Source organism: Cnephaeus nilssonii, assembly GCF_951640355.1.
Source record: "Cnephaeus nilssonii genome assembly, chromosome: 5".
In the NCBI taxonomy this organism is placed as follows: domain Eukaryota; kingdom Metazoa; phylum Chordata; class Mammalia; order Chiroptera; family Vespertilionidae; genus Cnephaeus; species Cnephaeus nilssonii.
Window position 1 is genome coordinate 90,774,969 of NC_137076.1, and position 20,693 is coordinate 90,795,661.

Genomic DNA, 20,693 nt, shown 5'->3' on the forward strand with positions numbered 1-20,693 from the left:
CCATGGCTGATCGAGAGTCCAAGGCTAAAACCATCCATTTTCACCATATTGGAGCAAGAAGGTAATTGAGCAGTCACTTGATTAGAGTCTTTCATTTTAGAGTGAGACATGTCTTGTGTAGGCTTACCCAACCAGTTAGAAAAAACACTTATAATCTCATAGGCATTATCTGACAGTTTTAGCCTACAGCCAAAGCATGAAGGAGATACCTGATATGTGTTCATGAAGCCAGCCCTACATCCCAGACCCTGCTGATGCAGTTGGGGAACCACCCAATTCACTTACCCATTATATATCCATGCCTGCATCCCCAATATATTAGCATATCACAGTCTCCAAAGCACTTTCACATCCATGGTCTCATTTATGTTTCACCTGTGTCCTAAGGCAGAATAGGAATAGTGGGGTCTACTTTGTGGATAAGAAATTGAGATTCAGGCAATTAATGTTGCAAATATCAAGTATGAGTACAAACTATGAGTTTGCTCATTCCAACCCAAGCATTCTTGACACTGAACCACACTGTCCTAATGGAGTGGTGTCATTAACCGACATGTTTTTATAAAAATCACTCAGGTTACCACATGGACCCATGGACAAGTCTAGTCTAAATCTCCCCTTTTATAGTTTGGGAAACCAAAGCCTAGGAAATAAAATTAGCATACCCTAGCTACTTAAGAAGCACAGCTGGCACTTCAGACTTCCAAGTTCTTTGTTAATAACTATATCTATTGACATATTACTATTTCTTGTCCACGGTAAAAGTTAGGAATCTAGAACCAAGGCAGTTCATATTCTACAAGCACTGTGCCCTAACCAGGCCTGCTGTATTGGTGGCAAATAGGTTGTAGTTCATGCGCTGATTGAAAGGTAGTGGTTGCCTAGAGTTCTGTGTTGAGACAAATTCTGAGGTTACACCTAGGGTTAGTGTAAAATAATTTCTTAATTGATATCAACATCTGCCATGTATGTAGGAAGGAAAATTGGTACCAAGTCAGCTATGTATTGAGTATTTCAACTGTAAAGTAAAATATAAAGAAAGGGCATAATTACAGGTAGTAATTGCACCACTTATACAACACCTACAATGTGCCAGGAACTGGGTTATCCATTTTACCTCTGTTCTTATATAATCTCCATGACAACATTGTGCACTGAGTACTATGATCATCATTCTCAGGAGAGAACCGTGCAGCTCAGAAAGCTCCCACAGACAGTGGGAGCCTAAAATGAGGGAAGAAGCTGGTTGCAGTGGAAACTAGGTGGGCAATGAGGAGACCAGGGTTTTACTCCTGGCTCTGCCATTAACAAACCATGTGACATTAAACATTTCACTGCCACACTATGGAGCTCAGTTTCTCTACCTGTGAAAAAGGAATGCTAACAAAATGTGTTCCGTGAACCCTTCTATCTCTGTGACTCTGACCTTGAAAAATTATCCAACCAGGATAAGTAGGGAGACAAAATTTGGTGGTTAGGGAGACATAATTGCATAACATCCCGGAAGGAAGGAGAGAATAGTGAGACAAGAATTCTTCTACCACAGACTGTGAAAAACCTGGCTTCTAGTCACCATGGCAGCCTAGAGCTTCTTGGCAGCCCCAACCCAGAGTCACTTAATCCTCCATCGACAATTTAATTAAGATGTGTGAAGGGCTATGGTAGTGGCAGATGATAGGAGAGATCCAAGAACAAATACCCCAAGTATGCTTCCAATCTTCCCTGCCACTCATGCTGCCTTCAAATTCCTGGAGATGAGATTTTCCTGATAGTTTGCTCTGAACAGCTGTGAGCACAGCCTTGGTGCAAGGAGCACTAGGGTGAGGCTGAGAGAACATATTAATTTTCTGCATATCGTTGCCCAGAGGGCTCTTCAGCTCTCCCTGTCAGCAGCCCCTTTCCCTGCTGTGGCCATCCTGTCAGGTCAAATTGCATCTTGCAATTGCCCTGCTGCGTGTTTTGTTGGTTTTGTGCCTGGAAGATCATCTGAAAATCTGGTCACAGCTGAATTTATACATTTCCCTTCTTCCTCTGAGAAACTATTCAATGTATTGCAGATGTTATGATTGATTCTGGGTATTCCTTCCCCTAACTTTGAAATACTCCCTTTCTTTTATTTTTTCCTCTTTCTCACATTGATATTGTTGCTTGAGTGATGTATCTTCATATAAAGAATCAGATCTTTCCAGCTAGCAAAGGACTTAAAGATTACCTGCTCAAAGTCCTCCGGAAGAGATAGGGAAGGTTAACAGTGAAACTAAGACTAGAACTCAGGGCTCCTCACTCTCAAATCCAGTGTCCTTTCCAGACTGCAAGCCATACTGTAAAACAAATAATCTAGTTTATCTCATGACAAGAGGCCCAATGCACGAAATTCATGCAAGGGGCTTGGCCCCCGCTGTGGCGGTGGCTACCTCTGCCTCAGCCCCTGCCACTGCGGTTTCGGCAGGTCGTCCAGAAGAACATCCGGAAGGATGTCCAGTCTAATTAGCATATTATGTTTTTATTACTATAGACTGTGAAAACTTAAGGCTCACTCTATCAAATGCCTCCCTGAAATTCTCATAACTATTTCCATTAATTTTCCATGGAGACCTAGAATCTTCCTGAGCCCCAATATCTCTATAGATCAGTTGGTTCAAACAGCAATTTAATTATACATCAATATTTGGCCAACACTTGATGTTGGGATCAAGGAAATAGACCTGATATTTGTGTGCAAAGAAAAATGACCTCTTAGATGTTTAATGATAATTGTATACTTAACAAATCTGTAATCTATATATTAACCACCAGATTATATAGGGTGCATGCTTATAGTAATAACTTTCTTTAATAAATCTAGTCCCTTATACATGTTTAAAATTTGTTCATTTACAAAGCATTTTCAAAAGCCCAGTATCCATAAAATACATCTATCCTTTGGGGGAAATGATGCTCTTTAGAAAGACCATATTAGATGAGAGTATTGATTTGTGGTCCTGGATCGTGGATCCTGACTAAGGGCCTACTGTGTGCAAGGTTAGACTCTGTGAAAGACCCACAAAAGGGAAACTGTCCCTCCCTTCTGGTTGTGTCCACAGAGTTGAGACCTGTGCACAAGTAGGAATGACTTGCTATCCTCGCAGTCTATCTTGGCCATCCAGTGAATACTAGACATTGTGTCCTTACTTTACCAAGGTAAGGGTCACACAAGCCATATGGGAACAGCCTCACCTAGGGCACTGCTGAAAGAGATTTATTCTAGGCTCCACCCCAGACCTGTTGAATCAGTATCTCTAGTTTTAGAGCAGGAGGATCTGCATATTTACAATCTCTGCACATAATTTCAGTGCCCAGTAGACTCTGATAACTACTGTCCATGGAACTGAGGTGGTCTCAGAGTACATAGGATTTGTTCTGGTGTGTGAAAAGGTGAGAACCAGCACATCGAGTGGAGTAAACAGCTTAGGCAAAGTCCCAAGTGAGCTCAGGAGGCAATGAGGAACGCAATTTGGCTAGATTTAGAGGCTTTTAAAATATAAACAGGTGACAATATTAGGTCCCAAGTTATTAGCTTTATCAGACAACAATTTACATTCTGAGGGCAGGTTTTACATTATGGGAAGACTGACAATAGGCACCCATGATCCTGAAATTCTTCAGTGTTGTCATCCAATAATGAAATCAGACCCCACTGATATTCAGCTCTCCACTTCTTCTAAGCTGTATAAATGTGGCCTTACTGAACAATAGATAGGTTTTTTAATGTCTTTAAAAGACAGAGCCCCAGTTTCTTAACTCTCCCCATATTTAACAGGAATATAATTACTCAGCAGTAATTAAAAGATTCTAAACTATTCTGTGTGTTCTGTATTTGCAAGATATTTGTACTTTGAAAACTACTGGTACTAATTAGAGTCTCTTATTTTGCAATCACTCATAATTTGTTTCTTCCTGAGCTAATCTCACTCATGAATGTGTGATCAAGTTACACTCAGCTCTTCATTAGTGTGTGTGCCAACCTCAATTCCAAGCACATCCAGCCCTTATTTCGTTTTGTTCCTGTCTTCTGCCAGAGATCTAAAATTGCCGTGTTTGAGAAGATGTGGACATATATGAAGTCAGCAGAACCATCAGTGTTTGTGCGGACCACGGAGGAGGGGATGATACGAGTGAGGAAATCCAAAGGCAAATACGCCTACCTTCTGGAGTCCACCATGAATGAGTACATTGAGCAGCGGAAACCCTGTGACACCATGAAGGTGGGAGGTAACTTGGATTCCAAAGGCTATGGCATTGCGACACCCAAGGGGTCCGCCCTGAGGTAAGTAGCCAAGATTTGCTTCCTTGGTATGCCCCTCCCCTTCCTATCTCAGGAATGAAGTTGCTCTGTCTGCACGCGGCTCCAATGGCACCATGCAAGCTTTCGAAAGAGCTCTTCTTGGACACCAGTGGGCCTGGAAGACTCCAGGCACCCAAGATCTTCAGCCCTGAGGTTGGAAATTGACCCGGGGGCCTCAGCTTGCTATGACTGTCGCTGCCTCTGTGTTCTTCCCCATGCCTCGCCTTACCCCTCCAAGTGTGTTAAACATCGATAAACCTTGTGTTTCTGTCATGTGGTCTATAACACACCATCCTTTGCCAGACACCCCTGTATTCAACTAGGCCACAAACAGAGTTTGCCAGAAACCTGGATTCTTTGACAGAGGTGGTTTGTAATGTTTGTCTCAAGAGAAACATAAACACACTGTCCAAATGAAAAATCAAGTAGTCTGAGTCCTGTGCAAGTCAAAATAATACCAAATGAATAATAGCATCAATTCTTTCCTAGATACTGATTTCTTTAGTTTAAAAAAAAAAGGAAGTTCAGTAAAGAAGCAAAGTGGACTTCACTTTCACATAAAGAAGCTCTGATGTTCATTACGATAGAATCATATAGAATTAAAGTCAGAATACCTAGATTTAATTCTGGGATTACTAGTGATTGTCTTACAGAAGATAAGACACATCATCTCCCCTACCTTCAGTTTCCTCATCTGTAAAAACAGGATAATCATCCCAGCCCTAACCAGGTCCAAGGTGATTGTGAATTCAAATGGGATAATCTATACAGAAGGTAACTGAAAAGAGTACAGTATGAAGTCACTTGTGAGACATTATATCAATTACAGAGGGATTAATTCACTTTAGGGAAGGCTAGTGTTCAAGGAAAAGGTGAGGAGTGTTTAAAATTTGCAAAAGGGTAGAGAGGGATTCCTAATCTATTTGACACAACCAACATCCAGGGCCACCTGCCTCCACTTCATTGAGCTCTACAATGTTCTAGGCAGTTGGCTAGGAGCTAGAGCGACAGTATTGAACAAGACAGACATAGTGCCAATCCTGATGGAAGTACATTCTTGAAAGGAAGACAGGCATTAAACAGATGATTATTGTTTAACTAGAGGCCCAGTGCATAGATTCATGCATGGGGGGTCCCTCAGCCTGGCCTGCACCCTCTCGCAATCCGGGACCCCTCAAGGGATGTAGCAGTGCACCAAGTGCCATGCTGCTGAAGCTCATCCAGGCCCGCTGCACCTGTCGCCACCATTGCTGAGGAGTCAGAAGAGGCTCCCGCCCCTGCAGCTGCACCTGCCAGCCGTGAGCCCAGCTTCTGGCTGAGTGGTGCTCCCCCTGTGGGAGTGCACTGACCACCAGGGGGCAGCTCCTGCATTTAGCATCTACCCCCTCGTGGTCAGTGCAAATCATAGCAACTGGTCGACTGGTTTTTCTGGTCATTCCAGTCGTTCTGTTGTAATGGTCGCTTAGGCTTTTATATATATAGATGATTCATGACAATTATGACAGGTACCCGATAGTTTATAAAAGGGGTCCTAGACAATACCTACTTCCAGCAATATGGCAGAACAAAACTCCCACAATAAAACACCTACATGTGCTGGATAAAGATATAAAAAATATCCTTTTAAAATGAAAGTTAGGAAATCCATAAGCCAAAAAGGAAATCAAAACCAGAGTGAAAAGCATAAGCTAATTATTCTGGAGATTTCCTAGGCAGGGCAAGGTTGTAAATTATGTGACAATCTACATAAGCAAGAATCAGAAGTACAACTAAAGATATAGTGGGGGGTTTTTAAATCATAAAATAGCAGACATATTTGGAAAAGCACTTATTAGAATTTAATGAAGCAAAAAATGTAATTATTGATATAAAAATCTCAATGAAAGGGTTAAACAGCAATTATACAAAGTTGAAGATAAAATTAGTACTGGGAGGAAATTTTGTAGAAAATTTGCCAGAATATCACAGAGAGAGATCTTGGGGGAGAAAAAAAAAACTCCCATGTGTTATTTGGAGCAATATTTGAAGAGAATTTTCTAGAATTTATGGAAAACATAAATGCTCACATTAAAAATTAAGAGGTCCAAGTAGGATAAATCAATGAAAATCAGCAACTGATTTTATTGAAACTGTAGAACAAGAAAGAGAAGATTCCAAATATAACCAGAGATAACAAGGTCCAATCTGGTGGGCAGAATGGGTAGGATGTAGAAAAGAGGAATTTTCCAAAGGTGCTTTTTTTGAGCTGAGATGTGAGTGATTAATAAGAGTTAGTGGATGCTCATTTAAACACACCACTTCTTTTTTAAAAATATATATATTTTTATTGATTTCAGAGAGGAAGGGAGAGGGAGCAAGAGAGATAGAAACATCAATGATGAGAGAGAATCATTAATCGGCTGCCTCCTGCACGCCCCATACTGGAGAAGGAGCCTGGGCATATGCCCTGACTTGGAATTGAACCGTGACCTCCTTGTTCATAGGTTGATGTTCAACCACTGAACCATGCTAGCTGGGCCACACCACTTCTTTGAATACCACTTCTTTGGGTGATAACACAGCTTTTATGGGGTTTGCATGCCCAAATATTATTTCTGGGATAAATGTTGAAAATAATTCAACTCTGTAACAAAGAAAAACCTACTAATCATACTGCTTGTATAACTGTAAAATAAAACAAGCCATTTATTGATTTTGAGAAAGAAAGAGAAAGGGAAACGTAAGAAACATATCCCAAATATAGACCACTGATGATTGATGTGCAAATCAAGAATATCCAACTGAGGCCCACAAGCTCCCAGCTACTCCCAGTGCTCCTTTCTCGCCAGTGGCAACATCTATGATTGCTATGGTGCTTCCAGACTAAAAAACCAAAGAGTAATGCTTATCCTGAGAGGACCATCAGTTTCTGGCCTGGGAATTTTCTTCTCCTCTCTATGGGATTTTCCTTCTGATTTCTGCATTACAAGGAATCTAGACACCAATAATGTAGAGGTTCCATCAAACATACCATTTCAAAATGGTTACAGAAAATATGAGCAACCCATGCCCAAATCGACACACACACTCTCCAGGCAGGTTTTCATCATACTTCTGCCTCACATGCCCCAAATTGTTCCGTTTCCCCAATGCATGGTTGAATACCAAAGAGTCATGGCAAACCAAATGCCACACACTCATGCCTGCTCCAGGAAATTTGGATCCATTGATTTGACCTCAGGAGGCCCCTCTGCATGACAGAGGTGGAATGTAAGAGGAGTCCAAGGTCAGTATGTGTTTCTTCTGATCCCATTGAAAGAGGACTGATATGAGCTTAAAGACTATCTTGCAGAGGAAACCAATTTGTCTCTAAACTATTTAGGATTATAGAAAATACCTTTCTAAAGGCTTATCAGCCTCTCAAAAAGCTTCAAACGCTTTATAAATGTCTACAGAAAGGTGCTTCAGTACACCACAGGGCTTGTCACAAACTTTTCTTCTGCCCTAGAAAAGGTGGGGCATTTGCAGCCCTCAAAGGCAGATGTGCTCCAGACTCAATGCTTGTGCCTCCATCAAGAAAAGATCTCCCTAGGATCCATGATGGTGGCAGAGCAGGTGGATGTTACACTCACCTCCTCTCAGAACCAAACTGGAATTACGATTAAAATATGGAGGAAGAAACCTGAATAACCAACTGAAAACTAGCTGAAGAGATGTCTTATAACCAAGAATTTACCAAAGAAGCCACAGGGAGACTGGTAGGAAGGGCGGAGATGTAGAAAGGGCTGGCCCTGCTCTCATGGGCAGTGGCTGAGATGCCAGAGGGAAATCTCAGCTGCAAAGGTTCTGCCTGAGAAGCTTGTGGTCTCAATCCCAAGCCAGGATTCCAGCCCAGCGCCCCAGAGCCAGGAAGAGCAATCAGACATGAAGAAGAAATAAAAGACATCCAAATTGGAAAGAAAAAGTAAAATGGTTATTATTTGCAGATGACATGATACTGGACATAGAGACATCTAAAAATCCCAACAAAATCTACTAGAACTGATCAATGGATTTAGTAAAGTAGCAGGAAACAAAGTTAATAACCAGAAATCAGTTGTATTTCTATACACCAACAATGAACTATTAGAAGGAAACTAAGAAAAAATCCCATTTGCAATTGTATCAAATAAAAGAAAATACCTAGGAATAAATTTAACCAAAGATATAAAAGACCTATACTCAGAAAATTATAAGACACTGAGAAAGAAATTAAAGAAGATACAGCAACCTAGAGAAAGAATAACTAAGTGAAAGAATCTTGCTACCTGATATCAAACTATACTACAAGTCCATAGTAATCAAAACAGCATCATACTGGCATTATAAACAGAATAGAGAGCCCCAAAATAAACCCATGCCTTTATGGTTTATTAATATTTGACAAAGGAGGCAAGAATATATAATGGGGTAAAGGTAATTTATTCAATAAATGGTGTTTGGAAAATTGGACAGATATGTGCAAAAAAGGAAACTAGACCACCTTCTTACACCATACATAAGAATAAACCTAAAATGGATTAAAGACTTAATGTTAGGCTCAAAATTATAAAAATCCTAGAAAAAAACATAGGCAGTAAAATCTTGGACATTTCTTGTAGCAATATTTTTTTTCTGATATATCACCTCAGGAAAGGAAAACAAAAAAATATAAACAAATGGGACTACATCAAACTAAAAAGTTTTTGCAAAGGAAACCATCAACAAAATGAAAAGACAACCCACTGAATGGGAGAACATATTCATCAATGATACATATGATAAGGGGCTCATATTCAAAATTTATAAAGAACTTATAAAACTCAACCCCCAAAAAAATCCAAATAAAAAATGGGCAAAGGACCTGAATAGACACTTCTCAAAAAAACAAACAAACAAACAAAAAACTTACAGATGGCCGATAAACATATGAAAAATGCACAACTAATCATCAGAGAAATACAAATTAAAACCACAATGAGATATCACCACACACCTGCCAAGATGTCTCTCATGAATAAATAAACAACAAGTGTTGGCAAGCATGTGGAGAAAAGGGAAGGTAGATTCAGGCAGCTACTGTGGAAAGCAGTATGGAGTTATCTCAAAAAATTAAAAATGGACTGCGTTATGACCCAGCGATTCTACTTCTGGCAATATATCTGAAGAAACACAAAACACGAATTCAAAAGAATATATGCACCCCTATGTTCACTGCAGTGTTATTTACAATAGCCAAGATTTGGAAGCAGCCCAAGTGCCATCAATAGATGAGCAGATAAAAATGCTATGGTACATTTACACAATGAAATACTACTTGGTCATAAAAGAGCAAGGAAATCTTACCTTTTGCAACAGCATGGATGGACCTGGAGAGTATTATGTTAAGTGAAATAAGCCAGTCAGAGAAAGACAAATACAATATGATTTCACTTATATATGCAATCTAATGAACAAAATTAACTAACAAACAAAATATAGAAACAGACTCATAAATACAGAGAACAGACTGACAGCTGTCAGGGGGGAGAGCTGCTGAGGGGCTGGGTAAAAAAGGTGAAGGGATTTAGAAAAATAAAAGAAAAAATTCATAGACACAGACAACAATATGGTGATTAACATATGGAAAGGAAGGTTGGGGGGAGGTAAAAAAGGGTAAAGGGAGAATAAATGGTGATGAAATGAGACTTGACGTGGGGTAGTGAACACACAATACAATATACAGATGATATATTATGGAAGTGCACACTTGAAACCTATATAATTTTATTAACCAATGTCACCCCAATGAATTTAATTTTTTTAAATGTAAAAACAAAATAATAATAATAAATGTCCATACTACCCAAATCAAAAAGAAAAAAAAAGCACCTTCCTGGCAGTCCTCCTCCACCACTTACTCTCCATAAAGCCAGACGATGCCACACCCCATGCACACACACCTATGGGGCATTTACTCCTCCTACTCAAAGGAGTAAATGCCCCATAGGTGTGTGTGCATGGGGTGTGGCATCGTCTGGCTTTATGTGTGCATGGGGTGTGGCATCTGTCCAATTTTCCAAACACCATTTATTGAATAAATTACCTTTACCCCATTATATATTCTTGCCTCCTTTGTCAAATATTAATAATCCTGCCCAGAACAAGCTCCACATTCCTCTAAGGAAGATTACCCAGCATGTCCCCTTCAGAAGGTCAGAATACTGATATATAAAACCCAAATGTTCCTCTAAAACTTGCCAAGTTTACTTGGCAGAAGCCAGGCCATGGTCCCTACAGAGTGTTAAAAGGCTATTAGTGACAGAATGGAGTGTTGTTTTATGAGGGGCGGGGGTTGTCTCTTCTGCTCTGGAAACAAATACTCTGATGAAGCGAGGTGGTCCGGTGCTTGATTTTCCATTTGGACAGGTGGTGTTTCTTTGAAACAGATGCTGTTTGTTGGCTGTCACTGCATGTTTGGGGTTGGGCAAGGGGCTAAGTTATGTTTCCAAGCCCTTATGTTGTGGATAAAGACCTACGCAGCCAATGCCGGTCACTAGGGAAAAGCAATTGCTAAATCCACTAATTATGATCTATTGGCCCTTTTTTTGGCAACTAAATTTATCTGCTGGTCTGAACTGAAGCCTTTTTTTATGATGATGATGATGTATACTCCCTTCAGTTAGAGACAGTGTGTTCAAACTTCCTAAGTATGGGGGCATGGGTTTTCTCATTCCAACCCAAGAAGGAATCCATACCAGATGGATCTAAGTGAAAATCTCAACTAAGGATTCTCCTTCACAAACCATCTACCAAGAATTTCATGGGTTTGCTAAGAGTTATGCCCTAAGCAAGACATTGGTCCAAGTGTGGTCTTTAACTGTGACTGTGTTACATGGAATCTTCTCTGGTCTCTGTGATCATGACATATTTGTCTTCTGCCACATGTCTTATCCATGCCAGACGTATGGGCCAAGGGGACAGGAGCATAGTGCAGTGTGATCCTGCAGCTTAATGGGTGATGGGCACCCGGGAAGGTCTGAGACCCGCTGCCTCAGCTTCACAGATTCTTCTGAATCCTTCTCCACACAAAGCACCATGCACAATGTGTAGGCAACCGTGGTGACAGAGGTGCAATCCCCACCCCTAAATGATGTATAAGCAAGTACAGTTCATGAGCAGAATTACATAGGTACCTATTATTCTACCCAATGCTGTAACAGTCAGAAATACGCAAGAGGAAGAGAGCCAACATTTGAAAGGGAGGATTTGCAAAGATTTTGTGGCAGGGGTAACATCCATGATAGGCCCCGAAGAATTGTGATAGATGAGAAGCAGGGAGCGGGTCTTCCAGATGGAGGGGATGGAGAAAAGTAAACACAGAAATGGGAAAATATACTGCTTGTTTTCAGGGACCACGAGAGCTCCTCTTTAACTACAGAAGGCACTAATAAGTAAGAGTGATTGGTTGTGGTCAAACTGTGAAGCACTTCATATGTCTCTGTATGTTTGATCTGATGTCAGTAGGGGTCACTGAAGGCCATTGACTTACAGGGAATATGATCAGACAGGCTCCTGAAGATTATCTTGGCAGTGGTTTGCAACAAGAATCAGAGAGGGGAGGATCACAGGCAGGGAGGCTATTTAGAAAGCTGTTGTGGTCTTTTTGTAGGAGATAATGAATGTGGTTACAACAGGCCATAATAGGATGGGACAGATGGCAGAAGTGGCTCTGTTTGTCACCACTCACAGCCTTTAAGACATAGTAGTTTGGGAAAGTCTGTTATGTGAGCATTCTGATACTTTTGTGCTCCTCCCTAAAACCTGACCAGGTGTAAACTGATTCTGGCAAGGACCAGTAGGATGGGAGTGTAATAGGGAAACTGTATTGAATGGTGTCGAAATGATAATCTTTGGAGTCAAACAACCTTAATTCGAGTTCAAGGGCCATTACTCCACCAGCCGTTTGCCCTCGCTTGATAAGCCACTGTAACTTTATGAACCTCTGTTTTCTTTTCTGTAAAATTGGAATAATAACTCACTGCAGTCACATTGAGTTTTGAAAAAATAGCATAACGTGCTTGTCACAGAGGGTACTCAATGATAATCTGCCATCCCATCCTCCTTCCATTAGACCTACCAAAAAACACTTTTGAGCCAAATAACTCATTTTTTCTTCTTTGTGAAACCAATTGTGTTCATCAGAAATGCACATGAGCCCCACCCTCAGCCCCCCACACTGGCTGCATTAGAAATAAAATGTCTGTTTCTGAGAACAATTTGTGGTCCTCCCCCACAGAGAACACACTAAAAATATATAAAACCCTGATATTTCTTTCTCTCCCTCCCTCTCACCCTCTCCCCATAGTATAGTACTGGTTCAGGGCACGCTGCTGAGAATAAATGCAGTATGTCCCAGGAAAATGACAGTTCTTTTCAATTGGTCCTTGCATCCTGATGGGTAGCCAGGGATGCTTGTTGTCATGGTAACCCCATGAACCCTACGACCGAGGTCGGGCCTGATCAGAGAGGCAAAGCCTTCTGAGCAGTAAGGCTAGATTTGCCTGCATCCTCAGGAGAGCTGGAAAGAAAGGAAGAGGGGGGGATGACAGGAGAGAGAAATAAAAGAGGAGGGAAGCATAAAAAGAGAGAGTGTGTGAGTGTGTGTGTGTTTGAATAGAAACTGGAGGTTTGCCAGAGGAGGAGAGCTGCATCAATACAGAAGCTTCTCAGGTCAGGATACACGGAAGAGATGAAAGAGAAAGCCTCCTGGGAGACCCGCACCACAGCCCCATACAAAAGTCCAGGTGGGGATGGGGTGGGGTTGACAAGGACTTAATTTAGCATATGTAGGGGTGGTGATGATAAGACTTACTGTTAACAAAATCTATTTATCAAGCACCAACTCATCCCAGGAACTTCTATGAAGTATTTGATGTGCATTAGCTTATGTAATACTGAGGACAAGGCTGTGAAGGTGGTACTGTTTTCATCTTGAGCGTACAGTTCAGACTGAAGTGCAGAAAGATTCCAGCATTTGGCCAGGATTACCTGGCATGGAAGTGGGGGACCTGGACTTTCAACCCAGGCAGCCTGATTCCAGGACCTCTTCTCAACCATTAGGCAAGAATGCTTTCTCACGGATGTAAGGAGGGCAGTCGTGATAAAGGAATGGTTATTTGGAGAATAAAGATCATTTACTTATCCCACCACACACACACACACACACACACACACACACACACACACACACACACAATCTTATTTAGTGCTACCAATATATAATTAAGAAAACCCAGGTCCACACAGGGAAGTGGTTCTCAGTCTGCTCTGCCTGAATTACCTAGGGAATCCTTGCCTCCTTTTTACGCTGTTTGCATCTGTGGGGCACATATGTCCTTCTGTGCATGACCAGGCTCATACCACAGACTGAAGTCATTACCCTATTCCTAAAAATGGAAAGGGGCACATCCAATAAATATTACAGTTCCCTGCTTACCTGTGACAGGTTGAACCAAAACACCCCTAAAGATTATAACTTCTAGTACATAGTGCTTTTGGTTCCTTTCAACAATGAACAGAAGATCATTTGAGACTGATGTACTACAAGTGTGGGGGTAGGGAAGAGGAGACATATTCATTTCACACCTACTGTGTGCTGGGCAATGCTATATATTCAATGCACTAGATATATTCAAGTATTAATCTTCCCCTCACATTCTCATTTCCCTTTCTCAGGTGAGGAAACTATGATTCAGAGAGGTGACACTCTGCCAGGTTCTTAAAGGGATTTGCAGGTTGGAGTTTAAGTACAAAGCCTGACTCTGAAACCCTCATTCTTTGCACATCCCAACCTCTATACTAATGGAGTCATACTGTTTTTGCCACCTTTTAAGGTGGCATCCTTAAGATATCAGGGAAAATGAGGCACCAGGTGGCCTCCACAGCCAAAGTACTCCCTCTTGAACTACTAGGCGAGGCTGGAGCTCCTTGGTTCAGATTTATTTTGGAGGAACCTGGTGAAATTGCAAGGACAAAAGAGCACTTAGTCCTGTTAGGGCTCTGTTGTTATCATTCCTCTTTGAGAAACTTGCGGAACAGAAGAGCAACACATTAAGGAGAGAGAGAGAGAAAGATAAAGGAGGAGGAGGAGGAAGAGGAGGAGGAGGAGGTGGGGGAGAAGGAGGAAGAGGAGGTGGCCAGAGCAAGAATGGATCTAGGAAGGTAAACCACATGGGAAATGAATGGCCTTTACCACAGCAAGAACAGCTGCCCAGTGCAGGTTCTGGTTTGCCTGCAAAAGCACTGCTTTCTCCCGCTGATATACAAATTGTATGTTGCTTTCTTTTAAGAAGCTGTTGCTGTCAAAAATAGAATCTCTTTTTTTTTTCCTCTACTCTCATCAGCAACTTTATTTTCCTTCTTCTAAGAAAGCACCTGCTCTACTACAAAAGCAGACCAGAAAGGTACCTGTCTCACCTCTGCCGCTAGGACTTGGGGGTGTGGTGGGAAGCAAATGTGCTTTGGTGTTGATAGACACTCATTTAAGCCTGCCTCCCACATTTACAATCATGTGATCTTGGGAAAGTAGCAAGTAGCCATATGGACCATAGACTGATGGTTAGGACCCTGGAGTCAGGACTGAGAATCAATCTCACCTCTGCAAGTTAATGATAAAAGTGACTGTGACAAGTAACTTCTCCTTCTTAGGCCTTAGTTTCCCCAATATAACAACTGGAGGTAACACTAGCATTTACTTGGGTGGTTGTTAAATGATTAAATGAGATCATATGAAGCGCTCAGCACAGTGCCTCACACATACTAAAGCGACTAAGAAATGCTAACCATTGCTATTCTCTCTCCGAGGCTTAGTTTTCTCATCTTCCAAATGGGGATCCTGCAACAAGCTTCACAGGGTGGTCTTGGGAATAAATAAAATCACTTATGAAGAGCCCATGGTGTAGAAGCAGTTCTTAAATATTAACTCCCATCACTCCCCCACCAATCCTTTCCCTTTCTGCTTCCCCTCAGGGCTGGCCATCTAGTCTGTTAGTTTGAGGCTCTCACCCAACTATGTGGTGATTACCTTCTCTGGGCAGGACCACTTTGGGCTTCTTTTCATTGCAATAAGGTGGACACTTCAGAACACCAAGAGACTGAAATGTTCAAATGTGCAGTTTTATTCCCTTTTATCTTAGATACTCCAAATGCTCAGCTAATCGCCACATTGCTTCCATCCACATGCCTGAAAGCAAAGCCTGATCTCTGAGGGCAGGCAGAAAGGCAGAGGGCAGGGGTAGCCCTGAGTTGAGCCCCTGCACAGAAATTCTGGCCCATCTGTTCCAACATATTATGAACAGCTCCATGGGCTGAGATCATGGCTTGAAAATCAGACCTAACCAGCCTCTTATTCAGGAGGAAAGGGCGCAAAGGCCCAGGTAAATCCCTAACCTAAGACACCAGCTTACTCCAAAACAGATGAAGGTGGTAAGCCAGCAGAGCATAAAACACACACACACACACACACACACACACACACACACACACACACACACACCAGACAGGGAAATTTACCTGTACCATTCATCCTTCCTCAGCACAAGTATCTAGTCTAGTGGAAAAGGAGCATAATGACCTCTCAACCACATTTTCTATTCCCATGGGAATGAAATTTATTCCTCTGAAGGAACGTTAAAAAGTCCATAGCACTAGTCAAGGCAGTCTCCTTGTGGCCCACAAACACCCCAACTTTTCCCCACTCCAGTATCTTTCCTCTTACTGGTTCCTTTTTCTCTCAACATATATTTCAAGGTACAGCTCAGAGAAGCAAGGGCCAACTGACCCCAGAACCTGACAGAATATTTAGCATGTAGGAAACTGCTATTCACTGTTTGTCCCATGGACTGATTCTACCCCACCACCTTCCACATATATGGCACCTTTCTGAGCACATTACTAAATCAGTTGATGTGTCTGGTCAGTGTGACTAGTATCTCCTGAGGATGCAGACAAATCTAGCCTCACTTGAGAACCAGAAAATATGAGAAACACAAATTAAAACAACTGACTCTTAACTCGTGTTCTCTCTGGTCATTATTAGTGAACATCCTAAAGGCAGCCTGAAAGTATATGACCGTGATTCTGCAATTTAATTCTACCAACGTTTTAAGCATAGTACAAAGTGAGTACTCTTAAGGAAAGCAAAGACAAATAAATTGGGACTTTGGTACTCCCAAGATTCATCATCTAATACAGGGACTAAAACTTAAAATGCCCCCAGGTAAAGAAAATGAGTGAAGTGGACCAGGAGCAATCCCCTTTGTGGTTTCTTCATTTTTAAGAGTCATGAGTACAGGTAATACTTCTGTACTCTAAGCAACAAAACCACAGTGCGAACACTATTATAAATAATAATTGTAGTTAATATTTATCGAGAACTTGCTATATAAGTTTCCTAAGTCTTTGTATGCATGGCTCCCTAAATCCTTGTATGCATTCCCTAATTCATGTAATACTCACAAGAACCTAATGAAGTAGGTACTATTAAAACCTCATTTTATAGATAATGAATCAGTGACACAGAGAGGTTAAATAGTCAAAGGTCACATGGCTAGTAAGTGGCAGAGCCAGAATTTGAACCCAAGGAGTCCAGCTTCAGAGCCTATGATATTATCCAATACACTATACTATCAACGGAAACCTTCCTAGACAGTCTCTGGGAGATGATAGGAAAGGATGGGGACTCAATGAACAAGAGTGCATGCCTGTCTAGAAGGGCAGCTTTCACTCAGTCTGGTCTAATATCGCCATATGGGCATATTGCCAGACCTTTCCGTTTTTCAAAATAAACTAGAAATCTCAATTTTTGTGTAAACTATTTAAATTGTTGAGTAGTGATCACAATTAAGATAGGAGAAAAAAGAGAAAACATAAGCTAGTAACAACTAACACTAATACAAAGAAGTCCATAAAGATAGACAAATCATAGATAAATCAATAGATAAGCAAGGCACAGTAGGACAACCATGCAAGTTGGGTTAATATCTTGCCTTTCCCCTGGACATGAGTTCTAGGAAGGCCTCCAGGAGGAAGCAGCAGTCCTGAGAAGGGCCTTAAACTAGTGGGGAGAATATAAGAAAGATAGGGAGAAAGGTGTTTCAGGTCAAAGAAATAGCAGACATACAGATAAAGTGAAAAGAATTCATGTATCCTTTTTCAATCTTGTTATTGCCATTTTCAGCAGGAAATCATTCTATCAAACAAAATCTCTCGTGGAATTCCATTAGAAAATAAACCAGATACAAGTGGAGCTACTAAAGCAATTGCTAAGGGGCTGGAGGTGGTAGAGTAAAGGGGAAAGAAGGACAGTGCAACCTAGAGACAAGTTCAGGTGGGGTGGAAGGCCTGGGAGCTTCTTTGTCTTCCTCAGGAGCCAGTCTCTACCACTGGAGGAGATAATTCTCCAACATTATGACCCTGTGTATTTTTAAATCCACACGAAAATAATGGTCCTGCTGGCCTGCCCAGCATTCTGTTCACATTGACGTCTGCTTTTTGGTGCCCAGTCTATAGAATTGGCCCAGCTTTTCTTCCTTTCATGAACCAGAGGTGGCTGAGATGAAACCAGTGGGCTGGCTCTCGTCCTGAATGTTGTTTTCACTCCCTGCGTTAATTGTGGGGAGAGTTTCATTCATTCTCTCCATTACCTTTTGTCAAGCACCTCCAAGGTGTCTGACACAAACCCATGTGCCTGCTGTTGCTGGCAAAAGGTTCTACATTACAGGATCAGATGGGGTTGCAAATGAACTGCTGACACCTGCTTCTCACAGTATGGGCCAGGCTGGGGATCAAAGGTGCTTCTGGAATGCTTTCTGTAGCACGCCTGTTGGAGGAGCCAGACTTCAGATCCCCATTCAGTTCTCTGGGCTCTATCAGGGATCTTAGCCCCAAAGAAAGTTACAGGGCCAGAAATGTGTATCATATATGTAAAACTAGTGTGCAATTTCTGGGAGATTAAGTAACCCCTGTTGTACAACATACATCTCAGAAATTTAAAACCACTCCTTCAATCAACAGCATTGATCAAGCAGCTACAGTGTTACCTATGGTGCTGGCAGAAGGGTCCCTGCCACTGAAGAGCTCTCTGGTTGGAGGAGCTGACGATGGTTAATGGAGTGATGAGTTTGCTGTTACAGGGCATGCAAGTATGACAGGACAGAAAGGAAGCCCTCATCCATTCTGCCTGGGTCATTACATGGGAACTTGCAGAGAACAACATGTATTAGAATGCATAGGGTTGCACAAAGTGGCAAAGTATGCCAGGTAGGCATTTGCCAACACAGAGGTGTGGCTTCAGTGGTGCTTCCAATCCAGCCACCTGCATTTGTCCAGAGTTTAACCTCAAAACATTTTCACATCGGTCACCTCATTTGATCCTCACACTGCAGGCAGCTGGAACAGAAGCTAGCTTCCAAAACAGGGAATCTTCCAGAGGGTACATATCTATAGGGCACTTTGCCAGAACCAGAATAGGCCCAGGCTACCATTTTTCTAGAACCATCATTTTTGTCTCCAGAGAGAAAGAGAGAGAATGGGAGGGAGGGAGGGACGGAGGGACGGAGGGACGGAGGGAGGGAAAGGAGAGGGCCCTAGCCAGTTTTGCTCAGTGGATAGAGTGTCAGCCCTATGACTGAAGGTTCCAATTTAGATTCTGGGTCTAGGGCATGTACCTCGGTTGCAGGCCCAATACCCGGTCCGGTTGGAGGCTCATGTGGGAGGCAACCCACCCAATGTGTCTCTCTCTCATTGATATTTCTTTCTCTCTGTGTCTCTCCCTCTCCCTTCCATGCTTTCTAAAAATCAATGGAAAAATATCCAAGGGTGAGGATTAACAACAACAACAAAAACTGCTTTGGCCCCTTCCTTATAGTCAAATTGCAAAATTAGTATCTTATAAAATGGACTGTGATAAGACTTTTCTCATTTGCTGCCTTAGAGAATAGAGCTTGGAGAATAGAGATCCTTGGAGAATAGAGATCCCTGCTGTGTGCAAAGTCAGTTTCTTTTGTTTGTTTTCTATCCAAATTGGCTTTTTATTAATAGTAAAGACGAAGTAAGTTTCTTAAAAGGACTGAGTGAGTGGCAGGCAAGGGCCTAAGTGAGCGCTAGAGGGGACATGTTGATGCGCACAGTGCCCTGTCTTTGGAAGCTGGAAATCGCAGGGGTTATGTCGATTGGCTTCAATCACACAGATGTGGGTTAGAACCTCAGTCAAGGTTTATATTTGTCTTTGGAATGGAAATAGCAATAACAAGACAACCAAATCGGGACGTGAGGATTAAATGAAATAAAGCTTGCATAGTACTTAATACGATGCCTCCCCCATAATAAGCCCTCAGTGAAATAATTGTTAACTACAACAATCATCCTACAATTTCACACTTTCTGGTCCTTTTTCATTATGTTTCAGGTAGGTAAGCTTGCCAAATAGCTGAGTTAGAGACACCTAAGGTGATATTGCATTTAGATTTTATCCATTCATTAAAAAAAAATAAAAGTATTTCTCAAGTTCTTATACTGCATGGAATATCTTATACTAAATGTTGTTGGGAGGGGGGTCAGAAAAAACAGAAACCATCATCAATGCTCTGGGGAACTGACAATCTCTTTGTGGAGACCCAGCCAACACAGCAATCAACTAGAACAACATTATAGCATAAGGGATCAGAGTTCAAGTTCAGAGGATCACCCAGGAAGGGGGATATTTAGAGGTAAAATTTAATTAAATGCCTTTCAGGCAGCCCCCCTTTTTTTATCTGATAATGAGATTATGAGCCCGCCAATATAAGACATACATAAACTTTTCCCACATTGTTGTGGGGCTTATTCCATGAGGATTACCCACTTTCTCCAAACACCTCTTCACACTATTGGCCCCAAACGGTATCTTGTGTCTGAGAGGAGCAAACACTAGAGGTTTAATTTTTAAAGACAGGAAAGTGGTTTGATAGCTCACAGCAAAAATCAGAATGAAGAACTTGGTAACCCAGCCTTTCTTCTCCTTTCCAATGGCTCCTTATCCCTTCCAGTGCCATTCCCCTTTGTCCCTGCCCTTACACCCTTCCCTCTCCTACTATGAGTCTTTCCAGCTATATTCCCTTACAATAGGAAGGTGGGGGAGAAGGAAAGGTCGTGAAGCCTCAGGAGTGGCTGTATATCCCCACATTGAACTTCCCTGAGGAAAAAGTTCATGGCCAATCGATGCCCTTTGTGTGCTATCAAGCCCAGAGTCCATTAGTGCATTTCCGGGATCTGTTAATGGAAATTGTTTTCCCAGCTCGAAAATTGCCACATTTAAACTCACAATGTGGGGTAAGGGAAATCATAAATATGA

The 20,693-nt window shown here is 41.8% G+C and overlaps 1 protein-coding gene across 4 annotated transcripts in view; it reads left to right on the forward strand.

The window, feature by feature from the left end:
* GRIA1 (glutamate ionotropic receptor AMPA type subunit 1) overlaps window positions 1–20,693 on the forward strand; it is a gene marked incomplete at both ends in the record, with an annotated part of 282,453 nt that overhangs the window by 243,341 nt on the left and 18,419 nt on the right. For all 4 annotated transcript variants that reach the window (XM_079773354.1, XM_079773353.1, XM_079773355.1 and 1 more), the window contains one exon: window positions 4,059–4,306. In XM_079773354.1, coding sequence (XP_079629480.1) covers window positions 4,059–4,306 — 248 coding nt within the window. The remainder of the gene's footprint in view (window positions 1–4,058; window positions 4,307–20,693) is intronic.